Source organism: Geotrypetes seraphini, chromosome 8 (assembly GCF_902459505.1).
Source record: "Geotrypetes seraphini chromosome 8, aGeoSer1.1, whole genome shotgun sequence".
NCBI classification, from domain to species: domain Eukaryota; kingdom Metazoa; phylum Chordata; class Amphibia; order Gymnophiona; family Dermophiidae; genus Geotrypetes; species Geotrypetes seraphini.
Genome location: NC_047091.1, coordinates 74,656,084 through 74,681,465, shown reverse-complemented (window position 1 = coordinate 74,681,465; position 25,382 = coordinate 74,656,084). Strand labels below are relative to the sequence as shown.

General features: G+C 48.4%; 1 protein-coding gene across 1 annotated transcript; it reads right to left on the bottom strand.

The window, feature by feature from the left end:
- Positions 1 to 1,650: 1,650 nt before the first annotated feature.
- Positions 1,651 to 19,824, bottom strand: KCNK7 (potassium two pore domain channel subfamily K member 7). The gene is made up of 3 exons (XM_033953577.1): positions 19,325 to 19,824; positions 5,291 to 5,686; positions 1,651 to 2,512 (listed from the first exon to the last, which is right to left on the bottom strand). Exons 1-3 carry the CDS (start codon positions 19,656 to 19,658, stop codon positions 2,307 to 2,309), a joined length of 936 nt encoding a protein of 311 aa, XP_033809468.1. The 5' UTR covers positions 19,659 to 19,824; the 3' UTR covers positions 1,651 to 2,306.
- Between the last annotated feature and the right edge of the window lie 5,558 nt (positions 19,825 to 25,382).

Below are 25,382 nucleotides of genomic sequence, written 5' to 3'. Positions count from 1 at the left end.
GCTGTCCGTTGTAGCAGTACCGCAGCCGATCCTAACGCCAGCCCTGGAAGGGAAAGGAGAAGAGATGCCCGACAGGAAATTTAACCGGGTCAATCTCGCCAGCCCTTTGCGGCAGAAATTTTCTGCGGCCAGCGGTTGAAGAACAGTGGATTAGACTATGGTGTTGAAAGAAGACCAACATGCACTGACATCTAGAACATCTTGATGCATTGAAAATGTTGGCGCATTGGTCAGATGTTGGCACTGCACTGCAATGTCAGCACCATGGCAACATGTTAACACTGTAGCCTGATGTCAACACCATGGTTAGATATTGGTGCCATACTGCAATGTAAGCACCAAACTAATGTCAACGCCAATGCAAATTCTCCCTGCTTCAAAGCAATAAGCAGCTGAAGTAGTTGAAGCTAAACTATGCTGCTTGTAATGGACTGAGAAGCAGTGATACTTCTCTGAGCACTCTTATAAGAAGTTTTTTTTTCTTTCATCTTGAGAGCAAAGCAGTGAGTGGTTGGGTAATAGCCCACCAATGAAGAAAATACAGGAGTGCTTTGAGATTAGAGCTACTCTCGATAAGGGTAGATCAGGGGTCTCAAAGTCCCTCCTCGAGGGCCGCAATCCAGTCGGGTTTTCAGGATTTCCCCAATGAATATGCATGAGATCTATTAGCATACAATGAAAGCAGTGCATGCAAATAGATCTCATGCATATTCATTGGGGAAATCCTGAAAACCCAACTGGATTGCGGCCCTTGAGGAGGGACTTTGAGACCCCTGGGGTAGATAGAATATACTGAAGATGCAAGTTGAATTTTGTTCTTTGCCATTGAGATTTGCAGTACATTTCATGGTCAGGGTACCGGAAGAAAAATGGGATAATTTAGACATTGCTGATAAAAATTAATCATTCAATGGAAGAGTTCCGACGCTAAGCCGAATTTTGACAAAGCTGAAGATACAAGGCATGAGGCAGTTAAAATGTAACTGAGGAGATTCAAATCGGTAGCACGAGGTGGGAACTACCTCGCATGCTCATTAGCCTAGTTGTAAGGTCTTCTGAGTTTTGTGACAAGGGCCGCCAGCGCTGTCAGCTGTGGTGTCACCTTTATGCGTGGCTGCTGTCATCCTGCTTATCCATAGAGAAGGGAGGACATGGCAGAGGACGGGGTGCCTGCACCGGCTGAAGACAGGAGGCTTTGATGCTGGTAGCTATACTGGAAAGGTTTGCGATCCATTGGGGGAGGGGGGTGGGATTGGGGAAGCAAGAGATGCTTTGCTGGGCCAGGGGAATAATTAAAAGAAGTGATAGACAGTCTGCAGTGTTGTGGAGCAGATGGCTGCCAATGCATGAGAAAAGGGACGTTATACATTTTTTTGGCCAAAGAAGTAACTCCAATGCACGTGACTTGGCATATTTGTTATTGGGTTTGAAGAGAAAGCCAAAGTGCTCAATATGGAGCCATCAGAGAACCCAAAGTCTGCACAGGAATGGGTGTGAGACTTACTCACACAAGAAACTTGAGAAATCAAGTGAGGGAGGGGGCAGGGCAGTGACCATTCTGCATGACAGCTCACACCACAGGAGTTTGGGGAGGGCCAGGAATCTCTGACCCAAAGTCCCTGTCAGAGGACGCAGTGCAAAGAACATAGGTGAGGGAGGAAAAGGCCTTTATTTTACACATCATATTTACAGCACAGCCCACTACAAAGTGGAGAACGTTTATAGGCCATCTCTTTTTCAATGTCAGTCATACTCTCCCTTTTCTCTACAAGATGTTCTCTCAGTTGCAGTGATATGGCCAAAGTTCCAATGTCGGCTTGATTGCACAACATGCCAGGCTGACACTGGGAGGGACCACTCCTGAGAGTGGGTGAAAAGATCTTGGTTCTACTCAGTCCTACAAAAAATAAAATCAAACAAAACATTTTTAAAAATAAGGGAAATATAGCCCAGCACATTCTAGTTCTGGCTTTTTGGTATGCCTCATTCCCAGCACTCAGGTCCCAACTCTCCTTCAATGGCGCCAGTCTGTAACTTTAAGGACACAGTCTAGGAGTCTCCCAAAAGGGATCTGGAGATTCTGAACTATGGAACCTTTTAAACAGGAAAGTCCTAAAAGAGAAATGCCCAGCTGCAACCGGCTTTTGGTATTCAGGCTCCATGAAAGGATCATTCTCTTGTCAGACCAAGCAGATGCTCTAGAGATCCTGGATGATTTGGTAAGAGCTGCAGACATTCCTAGGAAGGCAGTTATCTTAGAATTTGTTGCTGCTCTTGGGTTCAGGTAGATCAGTGCTATGTTTTCCTCAGGGACCATCAGAAGTGGGAAGAGTGCCAGAAGCTTCCGTCACTACCGCCAGCTCATCCTCAGTCAGGATACTCTGGAGGTCCTCTTTCCTGGGATGCTGGTTATCTGAAGAGCGGAAGAGGCGGATGAAATGGCGGATCTCCTGGAGTCTGTAAAGCGTCTCTAGTGCTACAAGCATGGCGACCAAACCGATGATGAGGTAACCTAGAGATAAGGGAACAGACAGCAGCAAGGATGAGAAGCAAAGAAAAAAGGACAGACAGCCCTCCTGACTCAGTAATTTGAAAAACTTAGAAACAGTTTCCCCAGAGCACACCCCTGGGATCATGGTGGATTCTCCATCCTCCCCTGGGAAACCTAGTGGGTCTGCCTTCTCCCCCTCCCCACACGCCTTCTGGAGAAGAACAGAAGGGCAGATGCTGGAATTTACTAGAGATGCTATAAGTACTATTTTAACTGGGTAAAATAGTACAAGAAGTGTGATCAAGACCTTGTTTGACTACCTTCTGGGCATGGTGAAAGAAATGTCAAACAACAAAACAGGGAAAAATATAACCAGAAAAAAGCTTCAGTCCCTTCCACTGCAACTTAAATACCACTCACACGATATTTACTATGTATGCTTACTGTGCCTTTTTATATGCTCAGAAACATGGAGATCAACAGGGAACTCCATCCCAATTTTGTGTCTCACCACCTAATCATTGCATATATATTTGCATACAAAATCAATGATTTAAAAAAACTCTACTTCTTCCAGTGTCCAGATGCTTTTTTCCCAAAAAGTACTTATGTTAGAACTATTAAACTTATCTCGAGAAGCTTCAGGGTCCTGACATGAACCATGTTTTGTTTCCTGCTTCTGGAAACTCAAACATAACTCTTTAATCTGTACCCGGTCTAGGTCTCTGTATGTGATTCTCTTTGTGACTTGAACTCCTCAAGTTCCCTGTTGATCTCCATGACCTGGAAGCACTAAAGATACCGGCTGGATCACTGTTGGCCAATTCTAAACTAAGCTAAAACTTAGCTTTGTATACCGGGTCTTCAACCAAAATGTAGCTCGACTTGGTTAACAGTAACTAAAAGAAATACAAAAATGTAACGGTCAGAAAATATTAATGTGACTGATTTCCGAAGTGTTTTGCAAATGAAATAGTTTTTAAAGATTTGTGAAAAAGTTTAAAAGGACCATGACACCTTAAGATAAGAAGAAGTTCGTTCCATAGTTGAGAAAATTTAAAAACCAAGGATTAACTGAAATTCTTGATTCCTTTCACTGAAGGGACGGAGACTTTGAATTGATTCTGGCTGAGCGATCAATGCACTATCAAGTTTGCATGCGTAGAGTCCCAACAGCAGTGACAGGGGAAGGAGCCTCCTGTCACTGCTTTTAGGGCTTCTTTTTTTTAATGGCACAGATGCACATGCACAATCTGCCCCATTAAAAAAAAGAAAAAAGCCCCCCCACGTTGATGGCCTTTCCCAATAACCCCCCTACAAACCAGATCCGGCACTGTGAACTCGTCCCCCCACCCATCAGCAAAAATGGCAGGAAGGATGCCTACTTCTTCCTGCCTGGCCAAATAGCCCACACCATGCCCCCACCCAGTCCTGGACTCCCCGTGCCACCTTCCCTACTTCCTCCCGAAAAAAAAGGAGAGATGCCCATTTCTTCCTGCCACCAGATGCTCCCCCGAACCGCTCCCCCAATACCTTTGTTAAACGTTGGGAGATGGAGGGAAGCACAGTCCCTTCAGCTCGGAGTCCCATATGTAAAAAATGACGGACCTTCCCCTCTCCAGTGCACCATATGATGTATGGGGATGAGCCTAAGGCCCTGATTAGCTCCAGCGCCTTAGGTTCTGGGAGTGGGGTGGGGGGTTTGGGGAAGCATCCGGTGGCAGGAGGGAGTGGGTATCCCTCCTGTCTTTTTTGTCTGGGAGGGAGGGTATGGAATAGTTTGAGGAGAGGGGGGCTCTGTTGGCAGGAGGGAGTGGGCATCCCTTCTACCAATTTTCTGTCTCTTGGGGTGGGGGTGGGGATTCCCAGTGCCACATTCGTCAGGGAGGGCCGCTATAGGTGGTGGGGGACTTTTTTCTTTTAATGTGACAGATACTTTGCATGTGTAACACATGCAAAATATCTGTGCCATTGAAAAACATTTTATTAAAAACAGGCAGACCTGTTACCCATGAGCTCAAGGAATTCAGATCTTAACAATTACATCCACCCCAAACCACAATTTTTGGGGAACTTTTTGGGTGTTCAATAAAAGCCAGCGTTGGATTTGGCATTTGAGATAAGTGTTGCTGTTTTTATACACATTAGCCTTATGGGAAGGAGGTTTGGATATAGATGATTGAAAATTGGACTTGAAATAACATCCAGGTTATAAGAGGTCCTATGAACTGAATCCTCATGATTTTATGATATATTGGGATGAGGATATGATGTGGTTTCTTTCATGATGGTTGGAAAGAAGTTTTTGTTGGTGAGTTTTTTTTGAATATATGAGGTTCGGTGAGTTGCCAGAATTGATTTGTAATTGAAGCGCAAAGGTGGTATTTTGATTGTCCATTAACCCCTATCCTTGTGGGTAACAGTTACCAACAGGACCTGTCGGTTTTTCTGATTACTAAAACCCCATTTTGTTTGGAATAGCCAAGCAATGTTAGTGCTTAGCTACTTTGCATGGCCGGTTCGTAAAATGGGCGATCGAGGGGAAAAACACACAGTAAGCTGTTTTGTGCATCAGGTCAGTAAAAGCGATTGTCACTAAAGCTGTGAACACAGGTTTATCGATGATCACTGACTTTAGTGCATCTTTAGCCCCATGTCTCTGAGCATATAATAAAGCAGAGTAGGCATGCAAAGTAAATATCGTGTGAGTGGTATTTAAGTTGCAGTGGAAGGGATTGAAGCTTTTATCATGGTGAAAGAAATGCCAGACCTTCTTTCCAGTTTCCAAAAAGTACCTACATGTGATACTGAATTTGTAGAGTTCTTTGAGCAAGGGATTGGAGGCTTTTCCTGGGATGTAGTCTCCGAGCCCAATAGTGCTCAGTGAGATGAAGCAGAAGTAGATGGACTCGAGGTAGTTCCAGTCATCTTCCACAGCCCAGAAGATGGTTGCAGGAAGGAGGATGAAACAGCCAGTCACTGTGAGGGCAAGGATAACCGCATGGGCCACAGCAAGGGGCTTTTGTGGGAAGCCCCAGCGCACGTGAGCATAATGGATTGGCCGGACAGTGACCAAGGTAGTGACCTGCCGGATGATGAAGGCAAGGAAGAAGAGAGTGACAGGGATGCCCAGGATGGTGTAGAGGATACAGAAGATTTTCCCTCCATCCGAAAGCGGCACTGTATGTCCATAACCTGCAGGAAGGCAAAAGGACAGGATGATAACCTATCCCCCCTTACAGATATGGCAAGGTGCATTGAAACGGTACCACAAACATACACAGCACTGGCACAAATAACCCACACAAATATTAGAGGTTGGGCCCCTTTTCACCAATTCCAGTAATTACCAGAAAGGGATAAGAAAAAAGGGGGCTGACATTCAAAGGTATTTATGCAATTAGCCACTGCTGTAAACTGGACAAGTACTGGTGAGAGGAATATTCAGCAGCACTGACTGGACAGTGCCACTGACTATTTCCTCTGACGCTAGCGTTATCTCTGGTCAGAACTGGGGTTGAGTCGGAGGTTAAATGGTTGGCAATCTGAATATGGACACTAACTAGTTAGGACCATCAGTCAGCTCAGATTCAATATATTCAGCACTGTTGATATATACGCTGCCGTGCTTGATATACTCTTTTTTTTAATAGCAGTCAGCATTGAACAAAACACTGATTGCTGCAGGCTGAATATCAGAGGGTGAGGAGGCGGGATTAACATATCACCCTGATGACACCCAGCATAGTGGTCTTCAATTCTACACCTTAAGAATCCCCAAAAGATGTGTGAGAGATACCAACAGACAATATAGGCAGTAGCCATGCAAATCTCTCCGATTCATATTCATTAGGGCTGTCCAGAAAACCTGGCCAATCAGTGACCCTCGAGGCCTGGTAGTGAGACCAATGGCCTACAGCAGTGAATGCCCTCAGGACATACCCAGCCAGTCTGGTTTTCAGGATACCCACAATGAATATGCATGAAATAAATTTGCATGCAATATTCACCAAGAGCATCGGGAAGTTTAACAGATTAGTGCTCATTGGGTGATTTTTTTTGTTGTTGCCAGTGAAGTTTATTATTCCTTCATGTTTTAGGTATTCTTCCAACAACCACTTACATCCTAAGTGATTCACATTCAGGTATCAATAATAATAAAACGCTAGAGCGCGCATGTGCTCTTGAAAAATCATGAGTCCTGGCGCCGTGAGGTGTGCTTCTGTGGCAGTATTCTAATTGACACCTCACGGCGCTTGCAGGGGCTGGAGGCGTGCGACTGTGGAGTTTTGTCAGCGCGGTCGTCTTCAGGAGCATTTGGCTGTTTGTGGACCGGCAGGAGAGTGGCGGTGGCGGTTTCAAGCGGCAGCGCCGGCATTTTCTCTCCTGTTAGTGGAGAGTGGCGGTTCTGGGGTGTGCAGCCGCTGTTACAAAGTTTAAAAAAAAAAAAAATACGGCTCAGGGAAGTGGAGGGGGAGAGGGAAAAGGGGCTACTTTGGAGGGAGGGGTGTGCTGGGAGGCTGACAGAGAGAAGGGGGCCAGAAGAGACAGAGAAATACAGGCAGGGGGCCAGGCAGAGAGACAGAGAGAAAGAAAAACAAAAAATGGGGGCCAGGGAGAGAGACAGCTAGAAAGATAAATAGGGGGCCAGACAGAAAGAAAGACAGCCATCCATACAGTGGCCAAGGAAAGAGAGAGAGACAGAAAGAAAGGCAGGGGTCAGGCAGAAAGACAGAGAGACAGAAAAACAGGGGGCCAGGCAGAGAGACAGAAACAAAAACTGGGGGCCAGGGGGCCAGGCAGAGAGACAGGCAGAAAGATAAACAGGGGGCCAGGCAGAAAGACAGACAGAAAGAAAGACAGCCATCCACACAGCGGCCAAGGAAAGAGAGAGAGAAATAAAGAAAGAATGACAGACAGACAGTGGGCCAGAAAGACAGCCAGCCAGTAGCCAAGGACAGAGAGAAAAAGAAAAAAAACCAGACAGATAGACAGCGGCCAAGGAGACAGAGAGAAAGACAGACAGAGAGCCAGAGAGACAGACAGAAAGGGAGAAAGACAGACAGAAGGAAAGACAAACAGACAAGGGGTCAGAGAGACAGATAGAAAGAAAGAATGACAGACAGACAGACAGAAAAACAAACAACCAGCAGCCAAGGAGAGAGAGACAGAGAAAGAAAAAAAAAATACAGACAGACAGCGGCCAAGGAGAGAGAGAGAGAGAAAGAAAAAAAGACATACAGACGGCCAGTGGCCAAGGAGAAAGAGAGAAAGAAGAAGTGGCCAAGGAGAAGGAGAGACAGACAGAAAGGGAGAGAGATAGACAGAAATAAAGACAAGACAGCCAGAAGCAAAGAAAAGAAAGAGAGAAACAAACAAACAAAAAAAAAAAGACGGACAGTGAGCAAGGGAGAGAGACAGAAAGAAAGCACATTTACTTACCGTAACAGGTGTTATCCAGGGACAGCAGGCAGATATTCTCACATGTGGGTGACGTCATCCACGGAGCCCCAGCGCGGACAGCTTTTCAAGCAAACTTGATTGAAGTTTCAAGTTTGCACACTGCACCACGCATGTGTGTGCCTTCCTGATCCACTAGAGGGCGCATACCCTCCTCATGGTCCTCAGTTCAGATAGCTAGCAAAGAAGCCAACCTCGGGGAGGCGGGCGGGTTGTGAGAATATCTGCCTGCTGTCCCTGGATAACACCTGTTACGGTAAGTAACTGTGCTTTATCCCAGGACAAGCAGGCAGCATATTCTCACATGTGGGTGACCTCCAAGCTAACCAAAAAAGGGATGGAGGGAAGTTGGCAATTCAAGAAAACAGATTACTCAAAACCTACTGGCCAAACCGGCCATCGCTCCTGGACAGAGTATCCAGGCAGTAGTGAGAGGTGAAAGTATGAACCGAAGACCAAGGAGCAGCCTTGCAAATCTCCTCGATAGGCGTCGACCTGAGGAAAGCTACAGAAGCCGCCATCGCTCGGACATATGTCCCGCAACTTGACCATGCAGCTCGAGACCAGCCTGAGCGTAGCAAAAGGAATTACAAGCAGCCAACCAGTTGGACAAGTTGCGCTTGGAACTGGGCGTCCCAACCGATTAGGGTCGAAGGACAAAAACAATTGAGGAACCGTCAGAGGAGACTGAGCGCGTTGAAGATAAAAAGTCCACGCCCTCTTACAGTCAAGTGTGTAAAGCGCCACCTCGCCCGGAGGCGAGTGGGACTACAAGAAAGAGACCAGAGGAACAATGAAATGAGGGAGCGGAAGTCCGAAACCACTTTGGGCAAGAACTGGGGTTGAGTACACAGAACCACCGTGCATGAAAAAATACAGGAAAAGACGGGTCCGCAAGCAAAGCTTGTAGCTCACTGACTCGTGAGCTGACGTGAGAGCAACCAGGAATACCACCTGCCTGGTGAAATAATTCAAAGAGCTCTAGCAATGGAATCAATAGAGGTAGCACCAATTGAGTCAGGACACACAAAGATCCCAAACCACCGGAGGGGCTTTGAGCGGAGGATGTACATTGAAGAGATCCTTCATAAAGCGGGGAACCGTCGGATGGACGGAGAGCAGCGTCACATCAAGCGGCCGATGACCGGCAGCAAAAGCACAGAGGTGGGCTCGAATAGATGTCAATTCGAGACAAGAGAAACAGATAAACCAGCACTGAAGGCAAGGAGACAGAGAGCGGATCCATGCAGTGCTCAGCACACCACGCAGCAAATCAGGACCATTTCTGGGAAAGCATTGCCGAGTGGAGATCTTTCGAGAGGCCTCGAAAACACCCCCACCGACTTGAAACAGAAGGAGGGAGGCACGTTGCGAGGAACGAAGCTGATAAGAGTAGAGACTGCAGAATGGAATGCAATAGAAACCTCAACTCTGAGACAGCAGAGAAGTGAGCAGAGGTAGGAACAGAGGCTCCCTGAATGCTGGAAGAGCCGGGAGAACCGCAGCTGCCAGGGCCACCAAGGAGCCATCAAGATCATGGTGGCGCAGACCGACAGGAGGAGTAACAAAGTAAGGGAAGGGAACCCATAGAGGAACCTGCCCATCCAATCGAGAAGGAAAGCATCCACCTCGATGCGAACCCTGGGAGAACATCCTCGAGCAAGATCGAGGCAACCAGTGAGTGAGGGGCAAAGCGAACAGAACTACCTGTGGGGTTCCACACCAGGCAACCACATGCCGCAGAGTCTGAGAATGGAGCGACCATTCATGCGGCTAAAAAGGGGTGACGCAACGTGTCCACCAGACAATGCTGCACGCCCCGAAAACACACCGCCCAAAGAAAGAAGTAGCGGGGTGACGCCCCCTGCCAAAGACGAAGGGCTCGCCTGCAAAGTAACAGGGAACCTTGTCCACCCTGGCTTGGTCACAGGATACATCGCCCCCGGGATGACGGGACTCACCAGGACCCCGCAATCCATCGACCAATAAAGAAAATCCGTCCCGGCATTGAAAATGGGCCGGAGCTGCAGCAGATTGATGCGGCTGCGACGGTCCGCACCCGACCAAGGAATCCGATCCAAGCGCTGGGAAGCGGGATCCCTATCCTGCCATCACTGAAATGCTCGGGTGCAGTGGGGAACATGAAGAGGAAACCAGGCGAACATCGGGACATGAACCGTGGAGACCCAAGATCCCAAAGCATCAGATCGGCCGAGGTCGAAAACCGCTGAGTCACCAGCTGACTCAGGCGCAGACAGGCGGCCTGCCGAGGCAGTGGCCGAAAAGACCGGAGGCGGACCGAGGACAGAGGGACCATCGTCCGGTATTAACAGACAAGGCCCTCTCCATGAGGTCGAGACAAGAAGGAGCGCAGACAAACTGGGTCCAGGTCCGCCCAGAAGGACTCCCGAGACCGGGGCGGACAGAGACTGAAACGCTCCCAGATCAGAAACTAGTGCAGGTCCCGAAGGGCCCGGACCAGACGTAGCCCGGAGGATGGGAAAGCCCAACCGACAGAGGCGAGGCTAAACTCCCAGCGCGGAGACACGGTGACACCCCTCCCGAAGGGAGGGGAGGAATCCCCAGAAGAGAGCAGCCCGGAGGCTATGCGAGAATAGTCTAAAAGACGGCCAGGAGTCGCCCAAGCCGGCTGGACCCCAACCCGAAGCCGCTGCAGCTATAGCGACTGCCGCGCAGGAGGCCGAGATAACCCAAGAAAGGCATCCTGAGGGCCCCTCCGGAGAAAGAGTCAAAACCACCGAGGAAGAAGGGATTCAGCTGAAGGCGTCCCGATAGGCGAAGGACCGGTCGCGGTCTGAAAGGTGGTTAGTGGCTTCGGCAAGAGAGGCCTCAAGGAACGCAGTACTCACGCAAGGAAAGGTGGTGAGACGAACCAGGAGGGTCCACAGCCCCACTCCGCCCCAAGCGAGATGACGCATGGCGGGAGCAATAGAGAGGGAGCAGGGAGAGAGTCTCCACCAGGAAACCAAACTCCGCACCACAACCAAATAGGAGCCGGAGATGCCGAGGCACAGAGCCACAGACGAAGTCGAGGCACGAAGGCCCTGTCGAAACCGGGGCGCAAACCCGCAGTCGACGCCGAGGTCCAAAACCCCAGTCGACTCCGAGGCATAAGGCCACAGTCAACCCAAGGGCACAAAGCCCCAAGCGACGCCCAGTCACAAAGCTTCAGTTAACGGCGAGGCACGAAGCCTCGGTCGCCAGCCGACGATGAGGCCCCCCAGCCTCAGTCGACGCCGAAGCACAAGCATCAGGCGACGCGGAGCAATCGGCTCAGCCGACGTCGAAGGTACAAAGCAACCATCGATGCCGAGACACCAAGCCCCGGTTGACATCGAGGCAGCAAACCTCAGCCGCAGTCGACGTCAAGGCACAAAGCCTCAGACGATGGCGAGGCACAAGTCTCAGGAGACGTCGCGCTACAAAGCCTCAGACGATGTCGAGGCACCAAGCCTCAGACGACTTCGAGGCACTAAGCCTCAGTCGACGCCGAGGCACCAAGCCTCAGTCGACGCCGAGGCACCAAGCCTCAGTCGACGCCGAGGCACCAAGCCTCAGTCGACGCCGAGGCACCCAGCCACAGACGACGTCGAGGCACCAAGCCTCAGACGACTTCGAGGCACAAAGCCTCAGTCGACGCCGAGGCACAAAGCCTCAGTCGACCTCGAGGCACAAGCCTCAGGCGACGTCAAGGCCGAAAGCCTCAGTCGACGGCGAGGCACAAAACCTCAGTCGACCTTGAGGCACAAGCCTCCGTCGACGTCAAGGTAGAAAGCCTCAGTCGACGTCGAGGCACAAAGCCTCAGTAGACGTCGAGGCACAAAGCCTCAGACGACGTCGGGGCACAAAGCCCCAGTCGACGTCCAGGCACAAGGCCTCCGTCGACGTCGAGGCACACAGCCTCAGACGACGTCAAGGCACAAAGCCTCAGTCGGCGTCGAGGCAGAAGACTCAGCCGACGTCGAGGCACAAAGCCTCAGTCGACGTTGAGGCAAAAAGCCGCGGTCGAGCACAAAGCCTCCATCGACGTCGAGGCACAAAGCCCCCGTCGACGTCCAGGCACAAAGTCCCCGTCGACGTCGAGGCACAAAGCCTCAGACAACGTCGAGGCACAAAGACTCAGTCGACGTCGAGGCACAAAGCCCCAGTCGACGTCTAGGCACAAAGCCCCCGTCGACGTCGAGGCAAAAAACCTCAGCCGACGCAGAGGCACGAAGCTTCAGCCGACGTCGAGGCCCGAAGCCTCAGTCGACGTCGAGGCACAAAGCCTCCGTCGACGTCGAGGCACAAAGCCTCCGTCGACGTACAAAGCCTCCGTCGACGTCGAGGCACCAAGCCTCCGTCGACGTACAAAGCCTCCGTCGACGTCGAGGCACCAAGCCTCCGTCGAGGCACCAAGCCTCCGTCGAGGCACCAAGCCTCCGTCGAGGCACCAAGCCTCCGTCGAGGCACCAAGCCTCCGTCGAGGCACCAAGCCTCCGTCGAGGCACCAAGCCTCCGTCGACGTCGAGGCACCAAGCCTCCGTCGACGTCGAGGCACCAAGCCTCCGTCGACGTCGAGGCACCAAGCCCCCGTCGACGTCGAGGCACCAAGCCCCCGTCGACGTCGAGGCACCAAGCCCCCGTCGACGTCGAGGCACCAAGCCCCCGTCGACGTCGAGGCACCAAGCCTCCGTCGACGTCGAGGCACCAAGCCTCCGTCGACGTCGAGGCACCAAGCCTCCGTCGACGTTGAGGCACCAAGCCTCCGTCGACGTTGAGGCACCAAGCCTCCGTCGACGTCGAGGCACCAAGCCCCCGTCGACGTCGAGGCACAAAGTCTCCGTCGACGTCGAGGCACCAAGCCTCCGTCGACGTCGAGGCACCAAGCCTCCGTCGACGTCGAGGCACCAAACCTCAGTCGACGTCGAGGCACAAAGCCTCCGTCGACGAACGCAGCCTCAGTCGACGTCGAGGCACGAAGCCCCAGTCGACGTCGAGGCACACCGAAGTCGAGGTTCAGAAGTCGGCACCGTACCAATGAAACTGGTAAGAAAGGTGCAGCAGTACGCTCCATAAGGGCAACCTCGTGAAGAGTATTCCCATGAAAGGAGGCACGCATCGGAGGTCTCGTCGAGGCGGGCACGATCGCACTCAATGCCTGGAATGCCTGAGACTCAGCCGGTGGCGTTACCAAGGTAACGCACCTAGAAGAAGGAAAGAAAGAAAAACTTACCGGGGATCGAAGCTGCACAGTCCGATTCCAACGAAGGAAGAGAGTCACGGCCATTCTGCTCACACAAGGTGAGCCCCGAGAGAGGCCAGGGAAGAAGAAAATACAGCTGCAGGCAAATGAGGCCTAGCCGCATGGCTGAGGCCCCAGAAAGGCCTGCCGGAGGAAAAACACAATAAAAAGTCCTTTTTTTTTTTTTTGAAACAAAGAAATACACGATCAATTAACAAACGCACAGCGACTCCTTAACAAAATAAAGAAGCCGCGGTGCCAGAAAGGCACTTAGAAGAACGCAGAGAAGAGAGACAGGGTCTTTCTGGCTCAGCGGAAAACTAAGAACTGAGGACCATGAGGAGGGTATGCGCCCTCTAGTGGATCAGGAAGGCACACACATGCGTGGTGCAGTGTGCAAACTTGAAACTTCAATCAAGTTTGCTTGAAAAGCTGTCCGCGCTGGGGCTCCGTGGATGACGTCACCCACATGTGAGAATATGCTGCCTGCTTGTCCTGGGATAAAAGGGCCAGGGAGAGAGAAAAAAAGACATACATCCTATATAATGTTCCCTGCTGCCGTGTTTTCTGATCCATGGCCGGATTCTATTTTATAACGTGGCGGCAGGGAACACTCTGGCCACTCCACTCCTCCCGTCCTCGCTCACCAATCACTGGAGGAAGCACAGGCAAGCTCTCTCCCTGCCCGCCGCCCTGTCACTCCTCACACGCGCACGACGCCGAGCCAACAGGTCACTGCCCAGCAGAAGCCCCAACACAGCGCCGACCATAAGGGAATTGCGCACAGGAGCCCCGCCCCGACACAACCCTCCAAGACAAGCATCACGGACATGGAGCCCTGAAGGCAGCCCGAGAACACGTGCCGACTCTGCCGAAAAGGCCCAGCGCACAGCTCCACCCGTGCAACCACCGCGCGCCAACTGAAGAAAACGCCACAGACGACGCCTGCAGCTCCGAGTAGCCAGCGCTCACGACTTGCAGCCCGCCAGGAAGAGGTGCTGTTGGACCGGGGGAGCAAGGAAGAGGGACAGGGGGAGCAGGGAAGAGATGCTACTGGGTCTGGGGAGCAGGGAAGAGGGACAGGGGGAACAGGGAAGAGGTGCTATTGGGCCGGGGAGCAAGGAAGAGGGACAGGGGGAGCAGGGAAGAGATACTACTGGGCCGGGGAGCAAGGAAGAGGGACAGGGGGAGCAGGGAAGAGGTGCTACTGGACCGTGGGAGCAGGGAAGAGGGACAGGGGGAGCAGGGAAGAGGTCCTGCTGGACAGGGAAGTAGAGTGGGGAGGAAAATGCTGCTGGTGAGAAAAGGGGGCTCGGGCTGAAAGGGAACAGATGGGAGAAGGGGGCTGGGGGGGGGTAAAAATGGGTTTGGAGCTGGAGCTGAAAATAGGGGACATGTGAGGGAAGGAGGCTTTACTAGCACCCATTAATGTTAACGGGCTTAAACACTAGTTTTATCATATTTCCCTATCTGTCAAACTATATCTAGTGTATATGGGGCAATGAGGGGAATAAGTGACTTGCCTAGAATCACAAGGAGCAGTGAGGGATTTGAGCCCGCAACCTTAGGGTGCTAAGGCTGTAGCTCTAACCACTGCGCCACACATTCCCAACAATGGGAGATGGGATGGAACTCCAAAATCTTTAGAAAAGATAACAATGAAGGGTCAAATAATAGGGAGGGGCTAAAAGCAGAAGCAAAAATGTTTTAAAAAGACCTACAAAAATAAGTTTGATTGGTGAATTTTAATTTTCAAAAGCATCTTTAAAAAGAAACGTTTTCAAGAAACTTTTAAACTTATATAGAGTGGATTGTCCTCTAATATATCCGGGCAAAGAATTCCATAATTGAGGCGCAGTTACTGAAAATATTTCTGCTCGTCTCGTGCCGATAATTTTAAGAGATGGTAGTAATAATAATAATAATAATTTATTTTTGTATACTACTATACCAAAAAAGGTTCAAAGCAGTTCACAACAAAAAATGAATACATACAGTGTGAATAAAATAACATAAAATTAAACAGTCAAAAAATTACTATGAATGTAAAATACATCAGTTGGGAAAACTAAAAAACTTAAATAGGAACACAATTAAGATGAAACCCTGTCAAACAGCCGTGTCTTAAGTAATTTTTTTAAATCAGAGTAGAAAGAAGCCTCTATCATTAATTTTCCAAGCCACGTATTCAATTTAGCGGCCTGGAATGAAAACATTCTGTCAAAGAGTTTCTTATATTGACAGGATTTTATAGAGGGATAGTTGAAAAAATTTATCCTACATGCACTGAAAAAAGGTTTTGGTAAGAGGACCACAGAGTTCTGGATGGAATATAAGGGATCAGTAACCTGTCCAAAAAAGAAAGCAGATTAGATTGGTGGATCTTAAATGAAAGTAATGCTGTTTTATAGGTAATACGATGGGGTATTGGCACATTTTTTAAAAGAGGTGTTACATGGTCCTACTTTTTTAAATTTGTTATGATTTTTATTGCCGTGTTTTGGATAAGTTGAAGTCTCTTTATTTGTTTTTGGGTGATGTCTTTTAGTAGAGAATTACAATAATCGAGTTTCGAAATAAACAAAGAGTGGATAAATTTATTGAGTGCTGATGGTTCTAATACTTTTGCTAATGACCTGATCATGCGCAATTTGTAAAAGCAGTTTTTCACTGTTTGTGTTATATGGTCTTTGTATGTTAATTTGTGATCTATAACGACCACGAGAATTTTTATGCTTGTAACCTGTTGTAGGAGAATATTGTCGATCTTAATTGGCTCTTGTAGTTTCTGATCTTCCTGCCAGGGGAAAAAGATAATCTGGGACTTGGTAACCTTTAGGGCTAACATATTTAGTCTCAGCCATCGGTTGATTTGGTCTAAGTTATCATTTATATCACGAATTCCGTTTGGATCCTCGGTGTTAAGTGGATGTGGAAGTTGGATATCATCCGCATAAGCATATAGGGTGAATCCAATAGACTGGGCCAGTGTTATTAATGGAGCAAAGAAAATGTTGAAAAGGAGTGGCGAGAGTATGGATCCCTGTGGGACATGTCCTCTTTTTAAAGGGCTGTCCTGGTGCCCAGATGGACTTTCCAAAACCCAGCAGTTTGTGCAGATTTTGGAAATTCCCAAGGTCCGGACACATCTGGAGGATGCATAGATGACATCACACACATCCGTGCATGCTACAGGCTCCCTAGACGAGGTTGGAGTTCGTCGGAGAAGAGGAGGTTTTGTGGGGGTGGGGCTGGAGGCTGAACTGGGTGGGGCTTGGGTGGAACAGGGCAGGGCTATATGTCAGGGGTTTTGCAGCCCAAAATCTGGTAACCCTAGTCTGTCCTCCAGGTTCTGCATGAGAGACTAAGGTGAAGGATTCTGCTAGCATGTAGTGTCTGTATAGAAATCCTGAAACTGTCCAGCTTGTTCCAGTTTCCCAACTGCAGGTATATTAGTGCTAGGGCATTGCCTTTTCGTAGGTGGGTTAGGGTTGTTGTGGTTTGGTAAGTTTGCTATATAGGTTTTGAATGTCTTTTTGCAGGGTTTTTGTATTATTTTGCAAAGTGTCTGTCCCTATTTGAAAGCAAGTTCTTTGCACTCAAAATTAAAATGCTCAGAGTCACTGCATAAATTGCCGGATTGTTGCTGTAAATGGGGAAGGGGTAAAATGCAGACCTCACGGACCTGGCAGATCTAAAACCAAACGTCCTTAAAAATCTGAGGTCCATGCCACTTGTAGTTTCTGGCTCTGAAAGACCTCTATGACAATTTAGCGCTGACGGATCCGTATCAGCATAGGGAGGGAAAAGTATTAGGATCCGTCAGCGCTAAAATGTCATAGAGGTCTGTCAGAGCCAGAGACTAGTGTTGGAGCGGCTCTAAAACAAATCCTTTAAACCGGTTTCCTGGTAAAAGAAAGTGAGAGGTAGTTGTGCTTCCTATATCCCTATCCCACCCTGCCTATGGGGGTCTGCTTATACCTGACTTTCTTTCTGGGTGCTGTCCATTCTCATTCATGTTTGTTTTCAATAAATTTAAAAATCTGAGGTCCGCGCCACTTTTAGTCTCTGGCTCTGACAGACCTCTATGACATTTTAGCGCTGACAGATCCTAATACTTTTCCCTCCCTATGCCGAGACGGATCCGTCAGCGCTAAATTGTCATAGAGGTCTGTCAGAGCCAGAAACTACAAGTGGCACGGACCTCAGATTTTTAAGGATGTGCGGTTTTAGATCCGCGAGGTCCATCAGGTTCGTGAGGTCCGCATTTTACCCCTTTCCCCTGTAAATGTCCCTTCTCATATGCCAGATCTTCCATACTATGTATAGAAACTGTCCTACTGCTGTAAGAAGTATGTGCCCACATATCGTTAACATTGTTTTATCGTTAATTGTAGTTCCTCCCCCAGCTATTTTATCGCTAACTTATATTATGTTAGTTGAAATAATCTCTGGTTCAAATCAAATAATCCTTAGTAGAAGTCCTTACTCCAACTATCTTATCACTAACTCCATTATGTATGTAAACTTGTAACCCGTTCTGGGCTCTTTTGGGAGGACGGGTTAAAAAATGAATAAATTATTACACAAAGAAAGTCCAATTTGCTTTTTAAAAAAAAGCTTCTACTCTAGCAGTGGAAGGAGCATGTGCAGTTCCTGAGGTGATAATCACAATTTGAATATTTTTTGGGATGGCATGTTGTAAGGAGGATACAGAACTGGAGTTCAAGGTTTATATTGAGATTCTGTCCAATCCTGTAGAGAATCCAAACCACACAACATGTGAGAATTTGCTGAGTGATGTCATCAATTAATAATGACAGTTTTACCTGGCTTTCTTTTACACTACAAAGAAATTTAACACTGCATCCAGCTCTCTGTCTCCTACTTAACCACCAACCCCTCCCTCTTCCTATGAAATTATCACTGAAATGCTTTCATGCTTTCCTTATATATACTGAAATTTGTCAATATTTGCTTATTTCTGATCTGAAGAAGCATTGAGTTAGTTCAATTAAAAAAAGCATTACACTTCTCCCTCTGTAGTTGCTGTGATAGAGGATTAACAGAACTGCAAATACTGAAAAACCGCGAATAACTTTTTTAAATGTTATTTGTTGTTTTCTAGTAAAAACCATCGTGAATATGGTGAAACCGCGAATAACATAGTGGGAGACCTGGCCTGTTTCTGAAGGAGAGGCAAAACACAGCGAACAAAGTGCTGGGAATCAGCGATTTTCTCTGTAAACGCTTGGAATCAGCGATTTCTCTATGCAAGCTAATGTAATTTGGGGGGAAGAGCCAGCAAGCTAAAAACCGTGAATAATCGAAACCACGAATAGGGAGGTAGAAGTGTACCTTTTGGTTTTTGTTTTATTTCTATATATTTAAAGCTACAGCCTCAGCACCCTGAGGCTGTGGGTTCAAATCCACACTGCTCTTTGCGACTCTGCCCTCCATTGCCCCAGGTACATTAGATAGATCGTGGCCCATCAGGACCGACAGGGAAAAATGCTTGGAGTACCTGAATAAACCATTCTGAGCTCCCTGGGGAAATTGAATAAATAAAATAAATATTTTCTGGCAGCTGAAATTAGCTCTAATTGTCTATTTTTTTTTAAAACGATTAGACTGTGATATACAGCAAAGGTGTTTGAAGGCACTTTTAGCATATGCAATGATTGGGTGGTAAGGCGATATTCTTGGGGTAAATACCCCTTGCTTTTGCCTCTATGTCTCTGAGCATATTCAGCCTTTGAATTATATATATGAGAAGTCTAATGCTTATGACTGTGGAGATGATGCGGTATATAAACTTAAGGTTTAGTTTAGTTTATGTGCACAAGGTTGTTAATCTTTTTAGAGGAGTGACCTTTATTTTTTATATTTACCCTGTTTGGTACACCCTCAATGACAAATAGTGATTCATTTCCCCCCCCCCCATTGATATTTTAGCTGAAATTAGCTGGCAGGGGAGGGTGACACGTTGCTAATTTAAAAGTGTAGTGGGCGGAGGGCATAATGTCACTTTGGTTCCTCCCACCCAAATATTTCTGTCCTGAGAAGCCACTGCAGTACTGAGCGGCCCCAGCAAGGGGCTTTTGCAAGGGTTGGGATTTCTTGCCTACCTGTTGTGGTCAGCACCGTGGCTACAAAGAACAAGGAGGAGGCAAAAGACCAGTTCTCGCTGGCGGAGCCGTTCTGCAGCGCGGAGACGCCATAGTTGTCCGCCGCCAGCACCTCTTCGAGCAGCGTCCGCAGCCCCTCGTCAGACACGCAGCCGTGGCCCAGCGTGAAGTTGCTCCGGGCCTCGGCCACCTGCCGCCGGAGCTCGATTTCGTGCGGCTGCTCCAGGGCCCCGAACACCAGGGCTCCGAGCACCAGAAAGAGAAAGTAGCAGCAGAGCAGGAGCACGTAGTTCCAGGCGCGAGGCAGCTTGGGGACGTCCAGGGTTCTCACCATCTTCGCGCGCTGGGAGGGGGGGGGGGGGGTAAGGGAGTGGAATTGGTCTCTTCAGCTGCTTTCAGGGAAGGTGCCGGCAGCGGCCCATGGCCCAGCGAGCGCATAAGACGTGAGCCCCGAGGCCCGGCTGCTCCCCCCCAACTGCAGGGACAAAGCAGTCTGACGGGCTCACCTGGGGAGTGAGCAGAGGCGTCATCCGAGCTCTGCAGGAAGAGGAGGGGAAGGTGTTGAATGACTCACTTTAAGATGTTAACCTAGCCTTGTTGTTAGAAAGCAGATTTTTTTCCAGGGCACTGAAAAAGGCCTGAGCCAGATCCAACATCCCTTCTCTTTTTTCCTTCTGTGGTACTCATTTGACATAGAATAGAAAGGTCTACAGATGCAAAGTCAGAAACTACTGTAGAACCAGAGTGCAAGTCACTCAACAGGAAAGATTACAGTATACCAGTTTTGCTGGTTCTTCACCTCTCTCATCCATTCAGTCAAGAAAGCAAATAGAAATGTTGGCACATGCACAGCCTTTAATCCAAAACTCATCACAAGCTTTTACATACTGGTATAATGTGTCAAATTAGTGTGCAGCCTACAACAAAATCCTATTCCACCTTATGGCAGTTGTGTAAGGGAAGCCCCAGAGCATAAAGTGACTCACTCAAAGAGCTGGGACCTCCGAACTGCCTGGGTTCAGCAGGGGTATACACATTGCAAATTTTGTGAAAGGAGTTCAAGTAGCCCATGCGGGAACTCCCCCACAGGATACACACATTTCCGTTTTTGAGATAGTTACACACTGTAGCTCTGGGTCTGGGGAATCCGGGTCAGGTACAAGATATAGCTCTGGGTCCAAATACCAATACCAAATATGCGAATAATGCTAAAAGTGTCCAAGTAACTCAAACAGGAATATCCCCACTAAGACATAATAAAAACACAACATGGAAGGCTATGTACGTTAACGCACACAGCTTGGGAAACAAGATACTGGATCTGGAAACAGAAATAAGGAATGCCGACCTGGATGTGGTGGCAATATCTGAGACCTGGCTCACAGACTCACATGGGTGGGACATGGTCATACCAGGTTACAACCTGCTCCGCCGGGACAGGGAGGGTAGATTGGGAGGTGGTGTTGCATTATATACAAAGGATGACATTAAGGTCACAAGGATCACAGATGTCCAATACACGGGGGAATCCCTTTGGGTTAATTTGGCCAGAGGGAAGGACAAATGCCTGTATCTCTGTGTTATTTACAGACCCCCAAGACAACAGGATGACCTGGATATGGAATTGATTGGAGATATAGAGAATATCACCTTGCATGGGGACACGGTATTGTTAAGTGACTTCAACATGCCTGATGTGGATTGGGGCACACTTACCGCTGCTTCCGGCAGCAGCAGGAGGCTATTAAACTCTTTGAAGGGAGCACGTCTCAGGCAATTGGTGTTGGACCCAACAAGGGATCAGGCAATACTGGACCTGTTGCTTACCAATGGTGAAAGTGTCACAGAGGTCTCGGTGGGAGACACATTGGCCTCAAGCGACCATAACATGATATGGTTCAATCTTGGGAAAGGCTTCACTAAACCTGCCACACTGACCAAAGTCCTCAAATTCAAGGACACAAACTTCCAAGAGATGAGTGACTTTGCTCACCAGATGCTACAAAGCCAAGCAGAAACCGATAGTGTGGATGAAATGTGGTCGACTCTGAAAGCCACCATACAGGAAGCGACAAACCGTTATGTTAAGCTAGTAAGTAAACACTGTAGAAACAATAAACCACAGTGGTTCACTGCGGAGATCTCAGACCTCATCAAAGAAAAGAAAAAAGCATTCATCTCTTACAAACAAGGGAACAGGACTCCAGGGCAGAATATCTGACCAAGTCAAAAGCCGTCAAAACAGCAGTCAGGGAGGCTAAATTCAACATGGAGGAATCTCTAGCAAAGAACATCCAGAAGGGAGATAAATCATTCTTCAGGTATATCAGCGACAGAAGTAAAAACTCAGGGGGAATAGTACGTCTAAGGAAACCAGATGGAGACTATGTGGAAAAGGACTCAGAAAAAGCCCAACTGTTAAATGAATACTTCTGCTCTGTCTTCACCCGAGAAGCTCCGGGGCATGGCCCTCAGTTACAGACAAGGGCTGACTCAGTTGACCCATTTAGCGATTTCAAATTTACGCCCAACAGTGTCCACGTTGAGCTGTCCAAGCTCAAGGTTTACAAGGCAATGGGACCGGACAACCTGCATCCCAGAGTACTCAGGGAGTTGAGTGATGTCTTGGTGGAGCCGCTGTCGGCGCTTTTCAACCTCTCCCTTAGTTCAGGTAGCGTCCCGTTGGACTGGAGGAAGGCTAACGTCATTCCACTCCACAAGAAAGGCTCCAAGACAGAAGCGGCAAACTACAGACCAGTGAGTCTCACATCAATAGTGAGCAAACTAATGGAAACTCTTATCAAACACCAATTAGATACGATCCTGAATGAAGAGAACTTACGGGATCCCCGTCAACATGGATTTACTAAGGGGAGATCCTTCCAATCCAACCTGATCAGCTTCTTTGACTGGGTGACGGGGAAACTAGATGTTGGAGAGTCCCTGGACATCGTATACCTGGACTTTAGCAAAGCATTCGATAGCGTGCCTCATCGCAGGTTACTAAGCAAGATGAGTTCCATAGGATTGGGCGACACATTGACGAAGTGGGTTGGGAACTGGCTTGGAGGTAGGGTTCAAAGGGTAATGGTGAATGGAACCCCCCTCTGAAATGACGGAGGTGATCAGTGGAGTACCCCAGGGCTCTGTCTTGGGCCCGATACTGTTCAATATCTTTATAAGGGACTTGGCAGAAGGGCTCCGAGGTAAGATAACATTATTTGCCGATGACGCCAAACTAAGCAACGTAGTGGGCAAAAGCACAATAGATAAAAATTCAATGCCCGACAATATGATGCATGATCTACTCTTACTAGAGAGCTGATCTAAGACATGGCAGCTCAGCTTCAATGCCAAAAAATGCAAAGTTATGCACCTGGGTACCCAGAATCCATGCAGGACTTATACCCTTAATGGCGAGATCCTAACAAGAACAGTTGCAGAACGAGACTTAGGGGTGATCGTCAGTGAGGACATGAAGGCTGCCAATCAAGTGGAGCAAGCTTCTTCCAAGGCAAGACAAATCATAGGTTGCATACGCAGGGATTTCGTCAGCCGTAAGCCTGAAGTCATTATGCCTTTGTATAAATCCATGGTGAGACCGCACCTGGAATACTGTGTGCAATTCTGGAGGCCACATTACCATAAGGATGTGCTGAGGCTGGAATCGGTCCAGAGAATGGCCACCCGGATGGTCTCGGGACTGAAGGATCTCCCGTACGAAGAACGGTTAGATAAATTACAGCTATACTCGCTCGAGGAGCACAGGGAGAGGGGAGACATGATCGAGACGTTCAAGTATCTCACGGGCCGCATCGAGGTAGAAGAAGATATCTTCTTTTTCAAGGGTCCCACGGCAACAAGAGGACACCCGTAGAAAATCAGAGGCGGGAAACTGCACGGTGACACCAGGAAATTCTTTTTCACCGAAAGGGTGGTGGATCGCTGGAATGGTCTTCCACTTCAGGTGATTGAGGCCAACAGCGTGCCTGATTTTAAGGCCAAATGGGATCGACATGTGGGTTCTATTTGCAAAGTAAAGGCGGGGGAGGGTCATTAGGGTGGGCAGACTGGATGGGCCTTGGCCCTTATCTGCCGTCGATTTCTATGTTTCTATGAGGCATTTTAGCCAGTTCTAAGGTTGCCCTTACATCCCAAAGCAGTGTGGTATCTCCACTCCCTCTCCACATTGAAATCAATGCTGCAGGTCCCATAATGCAGCACAATATGGTTGCCTGGAATACAGGACTGGCCTAAAATCTCTGTCCTGGAATTGGTAACTTGGAAGGTCTGGGATCTTAGCAAAGTACAGAGAAGGAGAGAGAAAGTGACTCGCCCAAAGTCACACACAGAGAGGTGGGGCACTAAAGAGCAAGACCTGCTGTTTATCAAACTAAGTCATAGCCCACAGGCTGAATGCTGAACCACTGAATGCTTGCAGTGGAAGTAAAGTCAGGACTGGCACTTCCTGTCCACCATGACTTGGAGTCATCTGGTTACTTGGTCTCCACTTCCAGTCCTCCAGGACTGCCAACAGGACAGTCTCTGATGACTATGCATGAAAGAGATTTCTATGCCAACAATTGGGAGACTAGGATGAGAGAATGCTGGAAGAGGTGGGATTAAAGAAATGGTAGGGTTACCATATGGCTCCAGAAAAAGGAGGACAGATTGAGCAGTCCGGGATTTACTTCCATTGCTTACCTTGGAAGTAAAACCCAGAGGGCCCAATCTGTCTTCCTTACTTCCATGGAAAGCAATGGAAGTAAAGGCCGGATGGCTCAATCTGTCCTTTTTCTGGAGCCATATGGTAACCCTAGGAAATGGGGACATATAGACTGGGCCTGGAGGAGGTGCTGAACAATGGAGGATAAGGAGGCGGAATCCTGGATATGGAGGCGGAAACAGGAAAATAGAGGGAATGCTGGACACAGGTGGAATAGATGCTAGGGTGGAGAGAAAAGGTAGGAAGGAAAAAGAGAGATTAGATTTAGTGAAGGCTGGGAAAGGAGAGAATGATAGGGAATGGGAAGGCTGGGTTAAGGGAAAGATAAATTTATAGGTGTTTTGAAAGAGGAGTGGTTGGTAGAAGTGAAATCTGGATAGTAAAGCAAAAAAAAAAAAAAAAAAAAAAAGGAAGAAACTGGGAAAGCAGAGATCCACATTTACAGTTGGATGTAGGGAAGAAGGCGAAGATGAAACAAGAGAAGAAATGACAAATGGACAGGACAGGGCCAGCTCAACCTATGGACCAGGAGAGGTACTGATCCAGGGCACCAGTAATAAAGGATGCTGAAATCCCAGTCTGGTCTACCTTTAAACTCCTAAAGCAGGGGTCCCCAAAGTCCCTCCTTGAGGGCCGAATCCAGTCAGGTTTTCAGGATTTCCCCAATGAATAAGCATTGAAAGCAATGCATGCACATAGATCTCATGCATATTCATTGGGGAAATCCTGAAAACCCGACTGGATTCGGCCCTCAAGGAGGGACCCCTGTCCTAAAGGGACAAATGCCAGATTGGGATTTTGACAACCCGGAAACTACAGGCCGGTGAGCCTGACTTCAATTATAGGGAAGATGGTGGAAGCTATGATCAAGGATGGTATTTGCGAGCATATCGAGAGATATGGCCTACTGAGAACAAGCCAGCATGGATTCTGTAAGGGAAGATCATGCTTAACGAACCTTCTGTACTTCTTTGAGGGAATAAGCAGTCGGGTGGACAATGGGGAACCTATAGACATCATTTACCTTGATTTTCAAAAGGCTTTCGACAAGGTGCCACATGAAAGGCTGCTTAGGAAACTGTGGAACCACGGGGTGGGAGGGGATGTGCACAGATGGATCGAGCACTGGTTGTCGGGTAGACTGCAGAGGGTCGGAGTAAAGGGACAATACTCTGACTGGCAGGGAGTTACAAGCGGTGTGCCACAGGGATCGGTGCTAGGGCCGTTACTCTTCAACATATTTATCAATGACCTGGAAAAAGAGGCAAAGTGCGAGGTTATAAAATTTGCAGACGATACCAAATTGTGCGGCAGAGTCAGGTCTAGGGAGGA

Coding starts and splice junctions, on each gene's coding strand:
- KCNK7 (XM_033953577.1), bottom strand. CDS start 19,658: ATGGTGAGAACCCTGGACGTCCCCAAGCTGCCTCGCGCCTGGAACTAC. Junction 5,687..19,324: donor CACGGTGCTGACCACAACAG/GTAGGCAAGAAA, acceptor GCCTTCCTGCAG/GTTATGGACATACAGTGCCG. Junction 2,513..5,290: donor CTACAAATTCAGTATCACAT/GTAGGTACTTTT, acceptor CCTTATCTCTAG/GTTACCTCATCATCGGTTTG.